Genomic DNA, 22,124 nt, shown 5'->3' on the forward strand with positions numbered 1-22,124 from the left:
GGCTGCGCCGGGTGTGGTCCCCTTTCTTCCTCCCCCCGCTTGCCCGCTGCTGTGGCGGCGGTGCCTCGTCGGGCGGGCGCTGCTGTCGGCTGCGGCTGTTGCTGCGACGCGGTTCCTCGCTCGCTCGCTCACTCACTGCGGAGCAACAGCCACCAACCGGCACTTCCTCGCCTCTGCGCACGCGCGCCCACGCGCGCCAGAGGCCGCCAAGCGGGGACGCCGCGAAACTCCGGCTGCGGCATTCGGCTCTTTCCGCACAGCCTCTCCGGCAAAGCCTCCCCGAGTTCGAGAAAGATCTGGAAAGGGGGCAAGGTGAGCAGCGGAGAGAGAGAGAGCGCGCGCGGGGAGGGGGGGGGCGCGATGGCCTCGGTCGCCATCTTGCGGCCAGATGTCAGTACTGCTGCTGCTGCTAAGGTGGTTTGGTCGCGCGGCAGGAACATGTGACTTTGAGGAAAGTATTTCTGGGAGGGGCCTAACATGACAGAGGCCGGCCCAGCAGCCCTAGATATTGTTATGCAGAAATAAATTAAGCAACGAATTGAAAATCCAGATTGGTTAATTATTAAAATGGGGCTCCCAGGCGCCTGATGAGCAAATAATAGTAAAAGGGAAAAAAATTAAGAGAAACACTACAACTCAGTCGTATTGCATAAGCAAACAGATGTTAAGTGTTCCTATTGTCCAAAATATATATTACTTACACAGTAGTAATAATTAAGTTTTGCATCTTGGGAAACATGGTTGTTAGTTGGGCGACGGGGTGGAGGTGGCAGTTGCTCTGCAAAGTATACATTATGGTGTGAAGCCTTTGGCCTACAATTTACTCTTGACCAGAAACATTTATGGAGTGGCATGGATGAGGTTTCTATGAAAAAACAGTTAACTTCAGGGAACATGGGCATAGCTAGGATTCCAAGGTTGTTGAGCTTTTATTGAGAAATCATGGGTAAATATACCCCCCAAAATAGGACATTATGGGGGGGCAGGCTTTGGTGGGGGGGGGCAGAACCTCAGTTAATTGAGTACTTTCAATGCTTTTCAATATTTTTTGTCGATCGGGGGGGGGGGGCAGCTGGTCTCCCCTGCTCTCCCTTGTCAGGGGATAACAATGAAGGTTGGTTTGTTAGGTTGGGTGGGATGGTGCTCCACCATTGCCCTTATATCCAGTCCAGCTTCCTGGACTTCTTTTTTATATGCAGTTCTGCTTGAAACACTGTGAAGTTATTTCCCACTACTGCGTTTCCAATTTACTTCCTCCTTCTTCTGTTCACACCACAGCCGGCTGGGTGTGTCTTCACCCAATTATTGCTTTTCCTGCTCTGAACACCCGTCAGTGAAGCTTTCCAGCAGGTGCCATTATTTGTGTGCACGTATCCTGAGCTGTTCACACCAATTGTGGCTTCCATTTTCAAAAAACACTGAAGCTCGTTTGAGGAAAACGCGTATGGAAGAGGAGCATTTCTCCAAAAGCTGCAGGATACAGATGGATTGGGTCCAACATCATGTGAACCTGGCTTAAAAATCCAGTGTTGGGAGTGCACTGGAGCCACAGTAAATGGAAATGTGTTCACACCCTATGACTGTAAGTCTCCACCCTAGAGTAGTCCTGGAAATTTCAACAGGACAACTGTGATATAAGTCCTTGAAGATTTTTAAGCTCAATGAGTCATTTATCAGATTAAACCATGACTGCTTATTACCTTATCATTTTCTGTAATTACACAGATTGACATAGCTAAGCAGATCTTATTTCATGTGGGTGTTATATATTATTCTTCTTGTTGTAAATCTGAAGACATGAAAGGGTTTTCCCATTATTAAACAGCATAAATATGTTGCAAGGCAATGGAAGGAAGTATCTGTATTTCAATAAAAAGGTAATACAAGAAAGGGGGAAGGGGAAACACGTTTTTATTACTGTTTTTTATTGTTATGTATTTTGCTACATATTTACAATAAAATCACTTTTTTTAAAAAAGGGCCAACAATGTATTTTAAGAAGAACGGTATAAAAACGAACATCTTCGCACTACAGAAAAAGCACATTGCCCTGATTCTCAGTGATGAGTTAATTTCTACATGTAACCTGAACTCACTACATGCACCAGCACTGCTAGATATTAATGAAAACTAAATTCCAATGATAAGAGGCTATACAAATGTTTTGTTATAAAAAACACCTGGCTGATAGTAAAAATTAATTGGACAATAATAAAAATTAATAGATTATCCAATCAATTCATGTCTTGTTTGTTGACACTCAACCCCCATCCTCAATACATGAGCAGCAAAGATCGCACAGAAATCTTACAGATCTTATCAAAAACTTCTGTGATGTGTTTTGGGGAAGATGTCATACCATTGTGACATGAAACATGGTAACATTCTGACACACACAGTGTATCACTGCCTCATGAACTAGACTCCCTTTGCAGGTGGGGGGAAATAACCTTTACAATGGGCAAACCAGAAAGGTATTTCAGCTGTAGTTTTATTTCAGTCATCACCTTCCTTGTCTATATGTTATTACTTCAGGACTTTGCATAGCACTCTTCTGATCAAGGAGACCTGAATCCCACATCACTTAGAGGTTGAGGGCAGTTTTGTTCTATTGATTCCACACCCTTTAGAATCTTCCACACTGTTAGGTAAGCAGCCAAAGGAATGCAGAATAAGGAATGTTCAAGGTTCACTGCTGTCATAGCAGCAGAAGTATTTGCTTATTATGGTTTCCCTAATTCAGGTATGGGGAACCTTTGGCCCTCCAGATGTTACTGAGCCACAACTTCCATCATCCCTGGCCATTGGGGATATATGGGGGTTGTAGTTCAACACCATCTGGAGGGCCAAAGGTTCCCCACACATGCCTTGATTAATCACAGCATGGTCTCTTCCTGACAGCAGGACCAGACAAGCTCTTGCCCCTTTTACAGCTATTCAGGCCAGAATCACACCTGGCAATTGCTCTATGCACACACAAACCCTACTCTCATTTGTAACTGATGGACTATGTATTTAATTTACTTTATAAAAAAAAATCACCTGCCCATCCCCAGGCCCTTCACACAGTGCTGACAATTACAATATGTGAATGTAATGAAGCTGCATTCTATTGAGTCAGACTATTGGGCAATCTAGCCCAGCTCTGCCAACTCTGACTAAAAATAAGTGTTTTTTGGAGGTCTGGGCAAATGCCCTCTGCTGGGCCTTCTCTTCATAGCTGTCAACTTACAGATTTGAAAATAAGGGACCAGCAGCTTCAAAAATAAGGGGTCAGCAGCCAAAAGAAGAGATCAACAATTACTTTGTTAAAATACATATTTTGTTGCGTGCAAATGGCTTTAGATACCTATTAGGTCCTATAAATTACCATATAGCATATATTCAACACAAAAAAACAGCAACAATTTGTTGTTGACAAAGCACAGCTGGACATAGAAAGGGCCCCATTACCTTCAGTAGCTTATTTAAGGGACATCATCAATGAGGGACAGCAGCGGGACATGGTGCTGGGATAAGGGACTGTCCCGCCAAATAAGGGACGCTTGACAGCTATGCTTCTCTTACACTGGTGGGCCATGTCGGGCTCACTTGGGAATGGTCATAGGCGCCATCTATGTGGGGCTGTTGGGGCCCAGGCACCCACAAATTTTCAGTGAAGGGGCTGCCCCCCAAGTTCTACTCAGCAGCATCCATGCCACGGGGCGTGCGTGTGTGACGTCAGCACACCCCAGGCGCCCTTTGTCGTGGGGGCAAAGGTGGTGCACCTGGCAGTGGTGGTGCAGCAACACTCAAAGAGGGACCTGGAAGTGGAGCTGCCATTTTAATTTACTATTACGCTCAAAGAGTGCCTAGGGTAGTGACACTCTAGAGCACTTGAAGCGTCTTGCAGACCCAGAAATTCAATGTGGTCTCAGAACAATCTGCATTACTCAAATGCTCTTGTGTCATCCAGAGTATGTCACAAGTAAGTATGTCATAGAAATCTATTGTGAAGAAAACAATTAAAAATGTAAACTAGAGAGAGAGAGAGAGAGAGAGAGAAGAAATTTCCACACCCGGTGATCTAGCAAAGCAGAGATTACTAGTCAGGGCATGTGTCAGAGGGATTTCTGTAAAACATGCCCTCTGCATCAAAGGAACAGGTTTTACTTCCAGTACTATCTTGTAGCAGTTACCTGCACTGCACTGCATTGCAAACTGAATACTGAATGATCAGGCCTGAAATCAAGAGGTGATTAAAGGAGTAGTCACTAGATTTCCATCATTAAATCATTATTTTCCCTTTTCTGATACATATGTCAATGAACTAAAGTGGCCTCTAAGTGTTGCTGCACTGAATAAAATTAAAATGCAGTGTTTACAGATTTATAGATGTGTATGAGAAGTGCCAGGAAGGGAATAAGGAGGCTAAGCTCACCACAAAATGTCATGTTGGGAGGGGCAGCTACATGATGCTGATAGTTTCCCCAAAAGCATTGCTTTAGGGACCATCATAGGTAACTGGGTATCTTACTTGTATTTGTCATTTTCTAGATACATTTTTGGTGATAATATTTGTTGCACCAGGTTGCTCACAGACCAGAACTCTTTTTACAACAGTTGAGGCATTGCTTCTTCATAATCAGGTGGAAACTGAATGAAAATGGAGGTTCAATGCAGCACTTAATGCTCTTATCCATGACAAAGGTATTTCTGTCATGTTTATTCACAAGTCTTATTTTAGCAAATGTCCTTTCCGGTGCTAATTGGAAGTATACTGGTAAGTGGGTCCTGCCTGCTTGAGAGTTTCTAGTTGATTTCAATGGGAGGAGTCATGAAGAATTAGCCAAGTATCAGTTTTCTTCCTATTGGTTTCCTTGATCCAACCCCCTCTTTTTATAGTCTATAGTGAAATACCACTGTTTCACTACCGACATAGGCCAGCACCATCAGGCTTCTTCCCCTTCAGCTGTCATCTAGTGCAGCCATTCCATCAAACTTCCTCAGTGGGATTGCTGTGAAGCAGAGTTAATTTCATCCCAGCTCCATCAGGCACTTCCTGCCCATGTACTGTGCAGGCTGGTCACATACCCTTCAAGTGTCCCGATTTTCCCACGACAGTCCTGGAAATACAGATTACTTGGTCATATATACTACAGTGGTACCTCGGGCTAAGAATTTAATTTGTTCTGGAAGTCCGTTCTTAACCTGAAACTGTTCTTAACCTGAGGTACCACTTTAGCTAATGGGGCCTCCTGTTGCTGCAGTGCAATTTCTGTTCTCATCCTGAAGCAAAGTTCTTAACCCGAGGTACTATTCCTGGGTTAGCAGAGTCTGTAACCTGAAACATCTGTGACTTGAAGCGTCTGTAACCCGGGGCACCACTGTAATTGTGTATTTACACATGGGGTACATGGGGTGTTAAAGAAGGCGTAGTACCTCTGGTGGGAGATACATCTGGGATAATTTGTCCACCTTTGGTCTCCACCCTGCATTCAGCTCTCAGCAGTGGCTCCTAGAAGCCGTCAGTGTGCGGCAGTTGCCACACCCTGAGAATGGCTTAGATTGGCTGGCTAATCTAAACCAAGGGAGGGTAGCCGATGGGTCTCAAACCCTGGATAAATTAGGAACTTCCCTCTGCATGCGGCAATCTCCAGAAGATTGAGCAGATGAGACCAATAGTGGGTCCAATGACAAAGACAGTTTCTGCCTGTGCTGCAGAGATAAGTGAGGGACAGATGGGGTTCATTAACCTGGGAGGGTAGCCCATCTAAGAGAAGGAAAACTTTGATCTTAAACCTCTGCTGCCTTGCAGAATATCTCAGGAGAAGAAAACACTAAATTGGAGTGAAGTCCCTAAGACTGTTGGATAGCGCCTTCTATGTCGTCTTCTGGCAACTCCTGCAGCCCAGCTGGTGCCAAATGCATTGCTCTGCTTTCCTTTAAACCACATCAGTGAGGCCAAGATGGGGGTCTTATTGTCTTGGCATCCCAGGGCCTCCATACACACTGCCCAGGCTTGCACCTCAAGGTCACTTTGGTACTGCTAACACAGAGGTTTGATTTCACGGCTGGAGGTGCACTTCATTGTCTCTTGAGACATACGGATGCCAACAACATTTACACTTATACATACACTTTTTAAAAAGTTACCAATATAATGTTATAAATGCACAAGTAAATGAAATTGCGTTCTCCTCTTCTAAAGTAGGAAAATCTACACTGTTAACGAGAAAGCGCCTTTAAATGCTGCCCTAGAACTGCACAGAAAAACAAATGTTCTTATCTCTTGACAAATACAGCCTATTCTGTGAGAAAAGCTGCCTTTCTGAGGGCTTCACTAGGGAAGACTATAGATATAATGTGCCTTGCAACCTCATCCCTGTGCAGCAGTCTGTAAATCATTTTACCAGCATATTCAGTTCCAAACATTATGCCTCCCTTAAGAGCCACAACTGAGTAGCAGTGCTTATGAAAAACAAACCACTGAACATAACACCTTGTAGGCTCATATGCAATTCATTCCCAAGGAAAACAAGTAGGCTTTTGGTGTGTTGCCATGGTAACCATCCTGTTGAATTTCTGGACCTTTTGCCCTTAATGGTGGTCATGCTATTGCATCAACGTATTACTGCTGCTTTCATATTTTGTGGTTCCTTCTCTTCTCCAACGTCCTATAAAGGTTGCCACTGAACTGTTATGGTTTACATGAGATTTAAAAAAATGTAAGAAACACTTTCCAAGGTCCATAAAGGGGGGGGGGGGCTTTTTCAGAGGAGAAGGGAATCCAGGCGTCCAGATTCTTAAATGGTGGACCAGGGCCCACAACTGATCCTCATGCCATAGCCTACCCAGAGCTTCCTCACACACTCAACCAGCCCTCTGGTCATGCCATAGTTTTGGGTTGAACTGAAGCCAGCATCAGCAACTCCCCACATACTGAGCAAAGGTTGTTGGTGAATTTGGGAGGGGTGAAGGGAGGTGCTTGCTTCCTCTGAAGGGAAAGGGCCATAGGATGTGCTAAAGGAAATAGTGTGTGTGTGGAATTGTTAATAGTGTAAAGCTGCTATAGGAGGAAGGACAGAGAGATTAAAGGAATTGACAATCTGGGTATGGAGAAATAAGGTACAAATTGAGAGTGAAAAGAAAAGGGGGAAAGAAATTATAGATGTGTAAAAATACTTTTGAAAGCCACAGGGGATACAGAATAAAAAGCTTTGTCCAGATAGAGTCATTATATGAGTAAGGTGTCCCTAAAATGAGCGTGTCACACTACAATCAGGGCTAATGCCTGAGGAAAAATTAGTTATGAAACTTTGCCAAAATTAGCAATTTACAAAGAGGGATTAATTATCAACAGAAATTGATATCCACAGCTGCTGCTTATGCCAAACTCCTCCTCTACCCAACACTATTTGGATCCACCCTTTCCTTGCCATTTTGCAACTTAGTGGGTTCCAATAATTTCCACCCCTCTCAAGTGTGTCCTGGAGGGTAGAAACTTTGAGAACCTCTGCTCTGCTAGATTCTTCTGCAGTTCTACCACCTTTCATGTCAAAGAACCTTGTGGTTTTCTAAACTATGGAACAGGAAATAATTATTTCCAGGAGGAATGAGAGTGCCATCACCTAAACCCCATCTTCCAAGACCTCTTTTGGGCTTCCTCTGAAAGTAGGCATATGGAAACGTGGCATACTGAAATGACTGTAGTTTTGTCCTCTCTGAAACACGCTTTCAGGGTGCTGCCAACTGAGCATCTGTTATCGCCGCAGGTTTATTCTGCAAGCGTGAAAGGAATACACCAGGGGAAAGAATTCTCCTGCAAGCTTGTTGGCTAGTAGTATAAGAATTAACACACTCCCACCATCTGTTGAATGAGAAGATTTTTTTCCCTTCCTTAATTTTCTATTTCAAGGTGGTGGAAGTCAGCCATTCAGCTGGCAACCCTGAGTGCTTTTTTATATTTGATTTGGTGAAGGAGTGGGAACCCAACCAGCCTCGATTTCACATTGACTTAATGGTCAAATGTTGTTTTGTATATCCCCACGGTTGGTCAGGGTTACATATCAAGCTGGGCAAATCAATGTCGTTTTCTTGGGCATGACTAAATGATAGTAGCTTTCAACTCTTTCTCAAATTCTTCCAGGCATGTTCTCTAATGTTCTCTGGCCTTTCCTTCTCAGACTGGTAACACCCGGGTTACAATACTGTAACGCACCACTTGTAAAGCTGCCTCTGAAAAGCACCATGGAAGCTTCAACTGGTGCAGAATGCCATCTCTAGACTATTTACTGAAGCTAGCTGCTAAGGATACATCACTTCAGTATGAATAGATTTTTCACTGGCTCCCATTTTGCTTGTTTATGGGCTCGATTCAAAGTGCTGTTTTTGCTTTTTATACTCCGTGGCAGGGATATCTAAAGGACGGTCTTCTTCCACATGAACCAGAAAGATCTTTTTCTCAGGCCCTTCTTTTGGGGGCCCAACCACAGTAGGCATGTGGCTACTGGAGAGAAGGGCAACTCCCTTCTCAGGCATATCTTCCTGGCACCTTCTTTGTAATCTTTTAAGTGTCAGATGAAGTTTGTCATGTTCTTTGTGCCTTTAATGACTCATAGTTTATTCTCACTTCTGTTTATGTTGTCTTTATCTGAGTTTCTAATTACCCTCTCTATTGTTTTATCTGCTGTTTTAGTTAGCTATCTCTTGTTGTTATGTTTATTGCATTTTACTACTTCACATTGTTAGCCGCCTTAAGGCTATTTGGCAAAAGGCCGGATAGAAGTGCTATAAATACGTATGCAAGCAAGCTGTCTAGTAAGTACCATAAGCTACATCTATTCATAGCCATTTGCTTTCCTCCACATTTCTGTAATTTACACCAGAGCAATTCTATTAACTTGGAAGGGATTAGTGCGGAGTTAAAGATTTGAAAATGACAACTTTTGCAAGAGCTCTGCTACCTTGATGGCTGTGGATATTAAACTGCCTCATAAAAACAGACGGATGTGTGTCTTGTCAGGAAAGCACCTCATTTCTGATTGCACTAATTAAAAAAATCTAAAATCTGGTGCATGGATAGTGGCCCTCCAAATGTTGTGGGACTACAACTCCTATTATCTCTGATCATTGGACATGCTGGTTTAGGCTGAAGAAAATTTGGACATCTGGAGGGCTGCATGTTCCCCAATGCTCTCTAGCGACTGGTGCTGACCTTGCCTCTTGGAAATCTAGGCTCCAACCTCAGCTCATTCATGAACTCAACAGGGTTTTGTCACTATAAGTTGCCCAATTGTTAGATGAAAATAGCAGCAACCTTGGTTTTGACTTGGTAGTGAAAATGAGTGACACAACAAATACAAGTGAAAAAATGAAAGCCAGGCATTTGAAATGCACACACACAAAAACAAGTAAATTCAACTCTTTATGAAAGGAAACAAATCACGCTTTAGCTGCCTTCAAATCATTAGTGTAAATGATTAGCAGACCCATGCAAAACTTTTGATTGTTCTTACAGTACTCATCATATAATAATGAATGACATTTTTAACAGTAGGGACAGGTGACTATTATCAGTGACTTTAGTCAGATGATCGGCCTATTGATGGATCAATATTAAGAAACTCCTTAATTTTGTCATATAGGACCAACACCAAGGCACCGCCTGTCCCACGAAGTACATTTGAAAAGGCTCCCCGAAAAAAGGCATTTAATCCTTCCTGGTTGTATATCTTGAAAAAGCAGTCAATGGTTCCTTTGTACTGACGTTCAGCCTCTCCACTCTGTGTTAAAATAATTTTAAACAAAGTCAGATGATTGGAAAATGTACATGCTTACTATGTGGCAAGGGTCTAATCTGGCATTTGGTATTTTTATAATTTTCAGTCTAGGGTCTGATATATAGTATTAGGCATTTTTGCAATTATAAGTCTAGAAACACCTCTCACTAATTTTATCTCTGTTTCAATATAAGAACCTTAATGAGTAAATGCTTCCCTGATGTAGTTCTCTGCAGCTAAATTTAGCAAGTCTGTGATCTTCTTGTGATGTTTCTTTTAAGCTTCAGATTTAAACAAGGTCATGTCATTCCTCAGGGTGTTTTGAAGCATGCTGATTCTTGGATAATGTCTGAAGCATATTTTTGGAACATTGTTCTTCACTGCCTTTTCGCTGAACTTCACATGGTTCTCCACCCCCATCACCAACATCGACAAGTACCAATCTAGAAGTGTTTAGATTTCCCCAAAGTTGGTAATATGGTTTTTTTGATAGATATTTTAAAAAATGTGTTTGCATCAAAATGTTTACACTGGAGAATTTAATTTTCTTAATCTATTTTTTAAGATAGATATTTATATTGAGACAGTCAAATAGTATTCCATATAAATCTGTAAGATATAAAAAATTAATTTCTCTTGCTTCCAAATGGGCATACTTCCTTTTCAAAAGTCTCTAATGTTGAAAAAAAAAATCCAGAAGGAAGATTACATAAAATTACATAAGTTGTTTCTCATTTTGCAAATAAAACAGCTGTCAGGCAGACCCATATTGCTGAAATACACAGCAGACCTTCAAGAAAGCACACGACAGAGCTTGCATTCTTTGCACCACAGGGCGACAACAGGATGGTTACATCCCCCTTACCCCCAACAGGAAAAGAATAAAATAAATGTATTTCTCTTAACACAGAGACACACACTGCTGCTTTGAAATTAAATCATGAAAAAGGAAAATCACCTGGTTTGCTCAGCACATCAACAGGCAAATACGTGTTTCTGACTAGCCAGCTGGGCAACCACACAAATCTGTGGTCAAAATGTAGGGTCAGAATGTAGGGTCCAAATACCCAGGGAAATGCTCCCCCCCACACACCTGGGAGATACCTGGTGATAGCACTTGTTATATGTGATATGCTATGCTGTGCAATTAGCCGATTGATAAAAATGGCTGCAGGAGCCTCTGCAAATGCAAATTGAAGGATGTCAGTGGGGGACAGGAGAAGAGTGTAGCTTTGAAATTTTTAATATTTCCACTCCTAGAATTTCCCCCAGGACTCTACCCCAGTTGCCCTTCTAGATAGGCCTCCTACGCTTAGACACTAGCAAGTATATGTCGTTTACCTGCATCATCATGCGTCTTCTGACAGTGTCAAAGGGGTATGACAGTATGCCAGAAAATACAGTCACAGCTTGAGCTATTGCAAAAGATACGACAAATGGTGTTTCTTTTGGATTTGGCAACATTCCCTAAGAAGAGAAAAGAGAAATAAGAATTCACTGGGGTATCTTGAGAATCTAAATGGAAAAACAGATGTTGTCAAATCATTATATTGCTTCAGAATTTCCTATGTGCATTGTATTTTGAATGGATTATTTTACATGGTCAGTGTAACTGGAAACATATTCTTTTCTCCTTTTGTTTTATGCTTTACACATGGCAAACAAGCCAAATGATTTTTTTGGGGGAGCGGGCAAATAACATATATTAAGATTGCAACTTAAGCACATTTAACTTGTGCGATTGCAGCTTTACACGCTTTGCAGCTGGCCAGCTGATATCACACAAATTAAAGACACACAAGACAGAGAGCTTTTAGGCTCTCAGACTTGCTTACTGGGCTTTGGGAAAGTCTCATGCGGGCTCTGGGAGGCTCCTGCAAGATCTCTCGCAGTCCGAACGAGACTGTCCAGGAGCCTGGTTAGCATCCCTTAGAGCTTAAAAGCTGTTTCTGTAGCAGGAAATCACAAGAGATTTACGGTACTTCTAAATAAAAATGCACAGGATTCATCTGTGAGGCACATAATTAACTAAATAGTATAAATGTTTTATCCATCATATGAGCATCCCCATGTCCAATGAATACACTGAGATCTTGATCGTAAGTGCTGCCCAATTTAACAGTCAACTTGCTTTCTCATTTTAAATCAACAGGGCAGCCATTGTGAGCAAAGGAGCATCATTTTGCATCAGACCTTTGGGCTTCAGGAACCAATTAGCAAATTGGGACGAATAAATGTGCAGAAATAATTAGCTTTAAAACAAGTGTTATCATAAATCATTAGGTAACCACAGAGCTCCTCTGGATCATGTAGTAGATTTATTAAATTTATAAAATAATAACAAACTAAAGGAATACAAACCAAACTGGGCATGTCTTTTATCTTAGCTCTGTGTTTCTGCAATAGGATTAATAATATCTTAGCTGATAGGATAAATACTGTAAAATGCATCCATAATAAAGGTGGCAAATAATCCTTTTCTTTTAATGGGAAAGGGTGAGTTTGAGCAGAAAACTTACTTTTATGGTGTCATAACATCCAAAATAGGATGCCCGATATACAATGATCCCCTGTACTGAAACACCAAATCCTTGATATAGGCCGGTAATGCCATCTTTTTTTGCAATTTTACCAATACAGTCAGCAAGGCCTTTGAACTGTCGCTCTTCCATACCTAAAATGAAAGAAGAAATAACAAAACTAGGGGAGCACTTTAGCTCTAAGAATTCACCACAATGAACAGGGGAACTATTACTATTAATTCATTTTTTTATCTGGTCCTTCTTCCCAAAGGAGCCCAGGGAGCCATATAAGGAGCCATACAACAGGTAAAATATCATGAAAAACATTTTTCAAAATAAATACAACAATTTTCAGCTGCTGAAAACCTACTACCCATCACATACTAAACAGTTGGGTTGAACCCCCCCCCCCCAGGTTACATCAAAATGATGGTAATGGAGGGAACAAATGCATATTTCTAGGAAGGAAGCTCCATAAACTGCGGCACCACCACAAAGAAGGCAGAAACACAAACTGCCAGTCTCAGCGCACAACCCTTAAAATATGAAGATGAAGCTCTTACCTTTTCCAATGTCAGCACCTAACCGGGTCCGTGCAAAGTCTAATGGATATACCACACACAATGAAGTTGCTCCAGCTGCTCCACCAGAAGCCAGATTTGAAACAAACCACCTCCCGAACTGAAAAGGAAAAACTGCTTAGTTCAAAAACAAGGTTTGTAACAATCCTCCATTTTATTATTATTATTTTTTACAAATACCTGAAGCTATGGTGCGATGACATAAGCCTGAAATTACTGGGGGTTTTTGCATTCCCAATGGTGACGCTTGAATAAATCAACAGTGTTCTATGGAACTTACGATTTGACGGCAACATTTTAGTTGAGGGAATTCAAGATGGAGTTTCCTCTTGCAAATTCCCATGAGAAAATCCACAACTTGCGTTGCAAAGGGCGCACCAAACTCAAGACTTGGTGGCGAAACTTGGCTTGTGTGTAAAACAAATTTTAGACAACCTGAGGCTCTTTCACAAAATCCATCCCAACACAAATTGTGCCATGAAAATTGAGTAACAAAGGAACTTCAAAGGGAGGCAGAAAGATGAAACCAGTGAATTCGTCAAGAGGTTCAGTGTAGTCTCAAACCTGTAGTCTGAAGCAGGACAAAGTTGTTTTTTTTAATTATTACACTCATGATAACTGGTTTGCCAACGCCAGGATGTCTGTGTTACCCTCAACTGTTGTATGAATGACCAGATTAAATTATGCAATTATCACTGTCACTGTACTTACTGCATTTCATTTACCTGTGACCACATTGTTTACCTTCTCCCCTTCCCCATGTGTGTGTGTATCTATTTATACACACATATGTAACTCAGGATAACACTTCATGTATCTGATGAAGTAGACTGTGGTCCACAAAGGCTTCTGTCATAATAGAATATTTAGTATTTATGGTGCCACAAGTTATTTTTGAATAACTAGGTTAAAGGTTGTGTAGAAGATTTTTTTTTGTTTCTTTACATTTTGGGGGAAGGTTGAGTGGTAGTCAACTGAGTTTTATCAGAGTAGACCTATTAAAATTTATGGGCCTAATTTAAACAGGTCTACCCTTAACTTAGTTAAATATGACCCAGAATCTTTTGGTACTGGCATTTACAACTTTACAGTTTCAGTGGGAGTTATTACACACAACTAACTTAAGCTAGATGGGAACTTCAATATTCAAGACACACATTGTTGAAACTATTTATTTGAAAATATAACAGTATGATAATATAAAAAATCAAAAAGACTTTTACCCTTTGGAGCATTTATATCACAAAGTATGTCAAGATGTATTTCATGTTCTTTCAGAGTAAGAGCTTTAAAAGTGAAATGGCTTACATATGAATACTGACAGAAAATGAGCATGCAATGCAAGGTATTAAATCCAAATGCAGAGTACTTGTCATTAAGCATGAAATAGTACCAGGTGCTTTAGACAGTAAGTTTCTGGCAATGCAGAAGGCACTGGGAGGAAAGAAAATGAACCAGCTTGTTAGAAAAAAATCCCTTAAAGATCCCATTACAGTATCAAACAAAGATTACATAGCAATAAAAGATGTCCCCAAAATACATATACAGTGGTACCTCGGGTTAAGTACTTAATTTGTTCCGGAGGTCCGTACTTAACCTGAAACTGTTCTTAAACTGAAGCAGCACTTTAGCCAATGGGGCCTCCTGCTGCTGCCGCGCTGCCGGAGCACAATTTCTGTTCTCATCTTGAAGCAAAGTTCTTAACCTGAAGCACTATTTCTGGGTTAACGGAGTCTGTAACCTGAAGCGTATGTAACCTGAAGCGTATGTAACCCGAGATACCACTGTATAGTATAGTATATGGCCTATAACAGCCTTTTTGTGTTGCTGAGGTGATTGTATGTTGTTTGATCCCCCTTCTCAAACTGTGGATCGTTAGGGCTGATTCCCAATGACCGCTCTCCACATCAAATGGAGGGCGCCCTTAGCATGACCGCATGAACCCCTCTCGATCCTACGTGACTCCTGGACTGCCTCTCCAAGTCGCAAACCTTGAGGTTCCTACCAAACCTCAGTTTAAAGTATCTATCGCAACTGGGGAGGCGTAGCCAGGGAAGCGGATCAAGTAGGGTTGGGTCCCCTCTTGAAGCTGATTCACAAAATCCCCATCACTTGGGATTAATTCACACATTTATTTTGCTCCATAAGAAATACTCCCATGCACATGGGAACGATATGAATCAGAAACAGACAGCGGTAATTTCCACAGCTGCAACAGTGCCTAAAAATTCTGTGTAAAGTAAAATGTCACCTCACATTTTACTTTGATGCTGAAATCACGGCCTCACACATTACTGCCCATGAGTGGGGGTTTTTTTTGGGGGGGGACAACAGCTCAAACAAATATCTGAACTAGTCCTGTTGCTGAATGTGTGAACTGTCTCCACTGATTTTTCTTTTTTTGGAAGATATACTTATAGAGCTTGATTTGCAATGGCACTTTCACATGCACAAATTTTCATGTTATGCTGCAGTCACAGAGTGATGAACAACAGTGATGTGTAAACCTGCCCTTAAAGACTGCCTTTTCAGTATTCCTTTCGAAGGAGGCAGCTCTGCACTCTGATGGTGTCCTTTGAAAGTACATGCATCTACCTTTACAGATCAAAAAAGCATAGCTGGGGAACAGTCAGTACCATCAGTGCTATTAAGAGAAAACCATTTCGAAACTGCTGCTTTACGCCTCTGCATACCATGCGACTGGTCAAGTCGAACAGGTTTGGAGAGCTCCAGGAATCAGTGGGAGGATTGCTTGCTCTACTTACTAACAGCAATTGCTTTTTTCATTTTGGCTTAAAGTACCAGCTGGACTTTTTTTTTTAAAGGCCTAATTCAGATAAAGAATGTCTTTGTAAATAGCATGATACTGAGCTTCAAGTAGAAACATCCTACACCAATAAGCTCATTCTTCAGAGTACAGACTTGCATTGCTCAAATAGCACCATTCACAAACAAGAGGAGGTATCAGCAGGCTTCAGTGAACTCCAAGGTTTGCAGAAGTACAAAAACAAAAATCACAGTAAAAACTCTAAGATGTAGCCCTAAAATATCCCAATGAGGACTGAGCATGCACAGTAACTTTGGGGCACTGGCCTACTTGCAGGGAGGAGAGAAGGAATGAAGTATCCTGGAAAAGGGTTGGCAGTAACCCTGAACATTTTATTGCAAGTTCCACTTGTCACATATGATGGGGATTAATGTTGTTCACGCAATTACTCATATTCATTAGAATTTTTTCTTAAATACAAATCCCAATGCCTCTTTTATACACCACCTATTGAAATATACTGTATACTATTAATAATTCAAAAGGATACCCCAATTTCTTCATGTTTGGACCAAGCAAAATGGTTTTGGACACATCAGCAATAAACAAAATGTTAGACCACATTTACCTGTTTATCTTTATCCACTCCAGCCATGAAAATCTGCTTGTATTTGTCCTTAAAAGCAAAGTTTAGGGCTTGAGTTGGGAAGTACCGGATAACATTGGCAAGATTGCCACGCCAGAAGCTGGCAAATCCTACAGAAGATTAAAAAATGTACAGTTGACATGATCTTAAATTGTTTCTGTTGCATAACTACATGTTTATGTCTACTGAACTTGGACCTATTCATATGCTTGAAATGGTACTTGTGGAATAAGTGAATCCATAAAGAGTTCAATATTCACTGATCATCCAATTATTTCACCTCAAATCTAGCTCCCCTATAATTATGTACAACTGTCTCAGTACTGATTTTTAAAAAAGCAGAGAGAGATGCAAACCCTGGAAAAAACGGAAGCTCAGATCATCGATAGCAGTAAACTGGATGCTATTAATCCTTTAAAGAGCCAGAGTTAGCAAATAAACAGCAGGAAATAGAAAGCACACTGTGATGGTAAAGCATGCTAAATCTGTGTGTTTGATTGCCATCAAATATATAACCTAGTCTTAGTAAGATAGTACTGTACAGCTGTTTTTTAGGTTATGTTTTCACCACCAGAGGGGGTGCTAAACCCATTTTAATAAGGAGTGGTGGACTTGGTTTTGCAGTACATTGGAGGCATACATGCATAAATTTTAAATAACCAGAATTAGCCAAACGATAATTATTTTAGACATTCTGACCACTGTGCTGTTCAGGCTCAGGTGATCTTGCTAAGACTCAGGTGATGCAGTGTATTAGTGCCTTACTAAGTGAAAACTAGATCAACAAAAGGAATTATTTTGGAGGAAGAGTTTTGCTGAGAGCTGGGGAAAGTGAAGGCAAAACTAGGCTTTGAGGAAGATCTGAAGAGGCAAAAGAAAGGGAGATAGGCAGACCTGGATTAAACTACATATGTATTTCAAGAGGAAATACCACATAAAAAGAGCAGCATTTGAGAACAGGAAAAGTCAAACAAAGGGACAAATGGAAATGTTGAGGACCCCAGAAGCCAAGGTCTCACTGCAGGAATGTAAAGAGAGCTGAAAAGGAGCATGAAGCCAAACAATACGAAAGCTTGTGGGCACCAGTTAACTGGAAGGGAGAAGGAGGGAGGAAGAATTATTGGAAAGATCTGAGAATCTTGGTTAGGTCAAAGAGGGCAATTTTACAGGATGAGTTTAGATCAGTGGAAAATGAGTTTAACGTGCAAGTAAGATCTGTTCAAGACAAAAAGTAGTCAAAGGATGGAAAAGTGTTGCACCTGCAGGCACCAAGGTAAATAATGGCAATCAGTAACGGGCACTCTATATATTCTGATGGAAAACAAGGCTCTGCAAACATTCAGTACGATGAAAGATCTTTACTGTTGTGACCACTGCAGTTCAGTACAAGTTGTAAGGAGAGGGCTTACACTGCAGGACGCAAGTATTTAAATTTAAAGTGATAAGGAAAGTATTGCTTCCAAGATCAGTGGCTGTCAAGACAGGAGTGCAAAAGATAGTTATGAAAAAAGTTTAAACTAATGTTTTTGCCAATAAGAGCAAGCAGGGCATTTTATTCAGTAGCTTGGCAGACCATAAATGAAGGGCATACTTTCAACATTTGATGAAGAATAGTAGATAATTATGTTCATTTTTGTGTTCATATTTTATTAAAGTTATGTAACTGAATGACATGGAAAATAAAAGTCTGAGCAGTTGTTAATCCATATTTCATTCAACTTATAGAACAAATTTTAGCTTGCGCCCAACATTTAATATGACAACCTTCAATCTGCAGTGTTTAAACGAAGGCATTCATTCTCAGAAGAACATCTTCTATCATGTAAAATAATTCTAAAACGGGAACCAAATGTTTCAAGTTAAATGCACAAAGGTATCACAGTTTGAGAGTCATCAAGCCATGGTAAGAACTGCCGATTGTTTTGAAATATCTTCAAGATACATATTCCTTTACTAGGTCCAAAAGCTCACTTCACATTTAGGGAGAACACATTTGTATTGTCCTATTTCACCTTACTACCCAAACACTAGCAGTCTAGTTCTACACAGGTTGGTCTGGTATGTCCTGCGGAGTTCAGTAAAACATTTCTTAATAAAAGTGGTTTAGAACTGCAGCTAAAATGCTCAGAATCTTTGTTTCATGATGTGGGCTCCAAATAAGCCAGGCTAAATATTTTGCTGGTAAAACAGACACTGAAGGCATGCTAAACTACAAATTTAGTGCACATTAACACTGCATACACACAGCAAGGAAATAGATTCCATGCCTATTGAATTAAAGGTATATGGAGGTACTTGGAACAAGTTGTTTAGTGGACTTGTAGTTTTAGATTTGCTACTTTCCTAATCAAATCAGCACTGTAATAGGAATCCATAAACATACAGAGCTGCTTACACTGACAATTATAATTTAAAAATATGAACCTTTGTACAAAACACCCTTAGAATTCACCATAAATAGAGTAGCTGCACAAAAATACATGGCACAGGTCAGTGTACAATCTTATAATAATTATTTGGAGAAAGATAACCATCTATGAGATCTTCAGCTATTATTCCAGGAAGTCAAATTAAGTTTCTATCCTACGCAATGGCCTGGGAGTAAGTCCCACTGAACTCGGTGGGGCTTAGCTCCAAGCAGACGTATCTAGGATCAGGCTGCACGTGTGGTGCAGTGGGAGTCTTGTATTTCTGTTGCTTAGAGAAGTAGGAGTATATATTACAGAAGAAATCCTTGCTTGCTGGGTGAATATATTCCCTGTTAGCTGAAATGTGAGCATGTTGTATTAATTTTGCATGTGTAGATAGGTCAGTATGAATTAGGGAAACCTGGTGTGGTGGAAGCAGCCAGGAAGGTGATAGGAGTTGTACAATGGGGGAGAAAGGACGTAAAAAGGATATTATGCATTATGTACTCTGGAGTGTGCAACTGTTTGGTCGGAATGAAAACAATATAGGAATATGGAAGTTAGGCCTCATTGGAAGCACACAGCCATTAAGGAAAGATTGGAAACATGTAAAAGCTGGAATATTGCCTTGGAGAAAACACACACACTCACTCTCTATTCAGAGTATTAGTAATAAGTACTTGTTTTGTGCTAGGTAGTCAGAGAACTTAATAGCACATTTCCCCACAATCTTTACAACCACCTCAAAAGGTAGGCCAGAATTATTAGCCTCTTATTGCAGCTGGTGAGGGGGCTTGGCACAACAGAATTGCCACTTATTTTGTTCACAGTTGAGGCATGATTTAAACAAGGGGCAAACGTTTGTGGCTCTCACACCACGCCAACCCTTCAAGGAGGGCCTGTTCTTTGGGGAAGACGTACCTTGCTCCCGAGGGATGCGCACAAAACAGTCCACCATGCCTTTGTACTGCTGGTCAGCCCGGATCTGCTTGGACGAGGCCTGGACCTGCAGCAGCAGTTTCACGCGCTCAATGGGCGCTACTGCCGTCTTGGAAATAGCTGCCGCCACCCCACCTATCATGAGGTCTTTCCCGAAAGAGACAGGGTCGAAAAACTGCTGCCCCTCTGCGGCCAGCATGTTGTCGACTGGGTGGGCACAGGGGTTTGGGTGGAAATGGAAGCCCCAAGTGGCATGCCCCAGCACCAGGCAACACTTCTAACTGCCACTGCTCAGGAAGAGCCAATGGAGTCCCCCTCCCCCAACCGGATCAGAAGCATGCATTCTCAAGCCACATGACCCAGCAGCGCCCAATCACAAGAGCCTCTCTTCCTGGGCATCCCTTCTCCAAGAAGATTCTGGGCCTCCTGAAGATGGAGGTTAGGAAGGGCCTAGCATTATGAGCAAGGAATAGGAACCTCTGCTAGCAAGGGCCTAGAAACCAGCAAAGCAAGCACCGGGAGAGGGACATTGCCCGAATCACAATGATGGGCTCCTCCGAATGCAGTTTCTCCAACCATTTTCGGACTAAATTCATTTTAGGACTAAAATATTTCAGACTGGCTTTCAAAGGCAGCAGCACCGTTACTCTAGGGCCTGACTCAATCACTCCCCACTTAATTCAGCATTTCTTGTTGCATTTCTTAGAAGAGACTTTCAGCAGTGTTGTGGGTTCTGGAGTTGTGCAACAATAATTCAGCGTCCAAAATTTAGTGGTACAAAAGTTAAGAGGCCACAGTGTCCTTATTTTTATTATTTTGGAGAATTATGACCAAGCAACCCACAAAGCTGTTAAGATTACCTAAGGCAAAGATGGGAAACCTCAGACTAGAGTTCCTATCATCCCCAATTGTTGATTATGAGTGGGGCTAATGGGAACGATAATCCAGTATGTTTTAAAAGGCCACAGGTTCTCCATCCCTGGCCTGGGAGATATGCAGTAAGAGAAGTGAAGTTTCCGGTGAAGTTATGCAATAATTAGTAAACATTAAGAATGAATGCAGTAACGGGGAATCTTGTGTGAATGGTGCAAGATTCTTCTGCCAGCCCCATAAGATCAGCCCACATTTAAGTAGATGCCCTTAACCCTCTGCAGAGGCTTTTGTGCATATAGGGAGCTTATGGGGAAGTGGAAATGCTGGTTGTGTGACCTGCCTGCTGCTTGTGAAATGTTGTATACAGTCCCATCAGAGAATATAAAAATACATGGGACACGTTCTGCAAATATGTCTTTATTGTAAAAAAATAAAATAAAAAAGTTTATACAAAGTTTTTGAAAACAAAATGGTTATTTCCTTCTGATGTTTGCCCCAGAGCATCTGCAATAAGGGTAATGTTACTTTATAACAAGTAATGTTTATTCATTCACATAATTATACATAACATCATTTACTGTATAAAATATTATAGCCCTTTAATGTAAGGTAGTCTTTTTCCTCTCAACCCTCCCCCCCACCCCCTGTGTAAGATAAAAATCAGAAAACGTTCAGGGGTTTCTTTCACCCCCACTGATCTTTAATACATTCCATAGCATGTTTAGAATTCTGTACCCTGTGTAATATATTAAACATTACACTCCCTTAGTTGAAGTCCAGAAGTGTGTGTGTGTGAAACTGAGTTCTTTACGGCTGTTCACATTTGCACAAAGTGCCCCACAGATCGCTGCCCCTGCGCAACTGCATTTTTAACCTGAGGAAAGTGTAACATGTTTTGAGCTTTTAAACCTTGCAAGAAAGAAACTCAGCTCTGAGAATACAGATCTACATATGGTTCACATGTACAGACCCTTCTTGATCACAGTGCTTATGTGCAAAATTTGTTGCAAGGCAGTAAAGAGAAAATAACCACTTGCTTAGGTTTTTTTTAAACAAGTAATTTGAAAAGTCAGTCAACTCAGAATACTGTTGATGACATCCATGTATTATTATAAACATTTGAAAAGTTATTCATCGAGATTATTTTAGAGGAACACTTCAAAGAGCATCCAGGACAAAACCATAATGTAATTCCTATTTGTGTGACTTAAGTGTGTTGGAAGGTTTATGATGTATAGCTAAACAAATTTACAGAGCTAAGCCAAAAGATAGCTTAAAAGCCAGTTCAACAGCAACCTCTGTAACTGAGTCATGAAAACAGACATAAAACTCCCGAGGCTTGGGATCTATGAAGAGTCTCCTGTAAAAAACAAACAAAAAAAAACTTTGTGTCAGAACAAGATCTTTAGGCTATTCTAAAAACAGTCTGTGCTTTTGTAAGGGTTTAATAAAGAACTAAAAATGGAATAACTATACAGCAGTACGTGCTGAGCTTTCAAAATGTTCTTTGCTAGGTATATTTATGCACACTGAATTGATCCTCTGCTACGTTTTCATCCTTTGTGGTACAAAAGTTAAAAATAGTTAGCTGTATTAGGGAAGTGACTAAGACCACCCATGTAAAAGA

At 41.1% G+C, this 22,124-nt stretch overlaps 2 protein-coding genes across 6 annotated transcripts in view; both read right to left on the reverse strand.

The window, feature by feature from the left end:
* Positions 1-9,393: 9,393 nt before the first annotated feature.
* SLC25A31 (solute carrier family 25 member 31) lies at positions 9,394-19,951 on the reverse strand. The gene is made up of 6 exons (XM_053403448.1): positions 19,607-19,951; positions 16,260-16,387; positions 12,847-12,964; positions 12,281-12,435; positions 11,103-11,228; positions 9,394-9,764 (listed from the first exon to the last, which is right to left on the reverse strand). The coding sequence occupies exons 1-6, from the start codon at positions 19,821-19,823 to the stop codon at positions 9,564-9,566; spliced, it is 945 nt and encodes a 314-aa protein (XP_053259423.1). The 5' UTR covers positions 19,824-19,951; the 3' UTR covers positions 9,394-9,563.
* A 947-nt stretch (positions 19,952-20,898) lies between these two features.
* The window catches only part of INTU (inturned planar cell polarity protein), a 30,586-nt gene continuing 29,360 nt past the window's right edge, over positions 20,899-22,124 (reverse strand). For all 5 annotated transcript variants that reach the window (XM_053403442.1, XM_053403443.1, XM_053403444.1 and 2 more), the window contains one exon: positions 20,899-21,857. In XM_053403442.1, the coding sequence (XP_053259417.1) occupies positions 21,746-21,857 (112 nt within the window). In that variant the 3' untranslated portion in view covers positions 20,899-21,745. The remainder of the gene's footprint in view (positions 21,858-22,124) is intronic.

This window comes from Podarcis raffonei, chromosome 9 (assembly GCF_027172205.1).
Source record: "Podarcis raffonei isolate rPodRaf1 chromosome 9, rPodRaf1.pri, whole genome shotgun sequence".
NCBI lineage: Eukaryota > Metazoa > Chordata > Lepidosauria > Squamata > Lacertidae > Podarcis > Podarcis raffonei.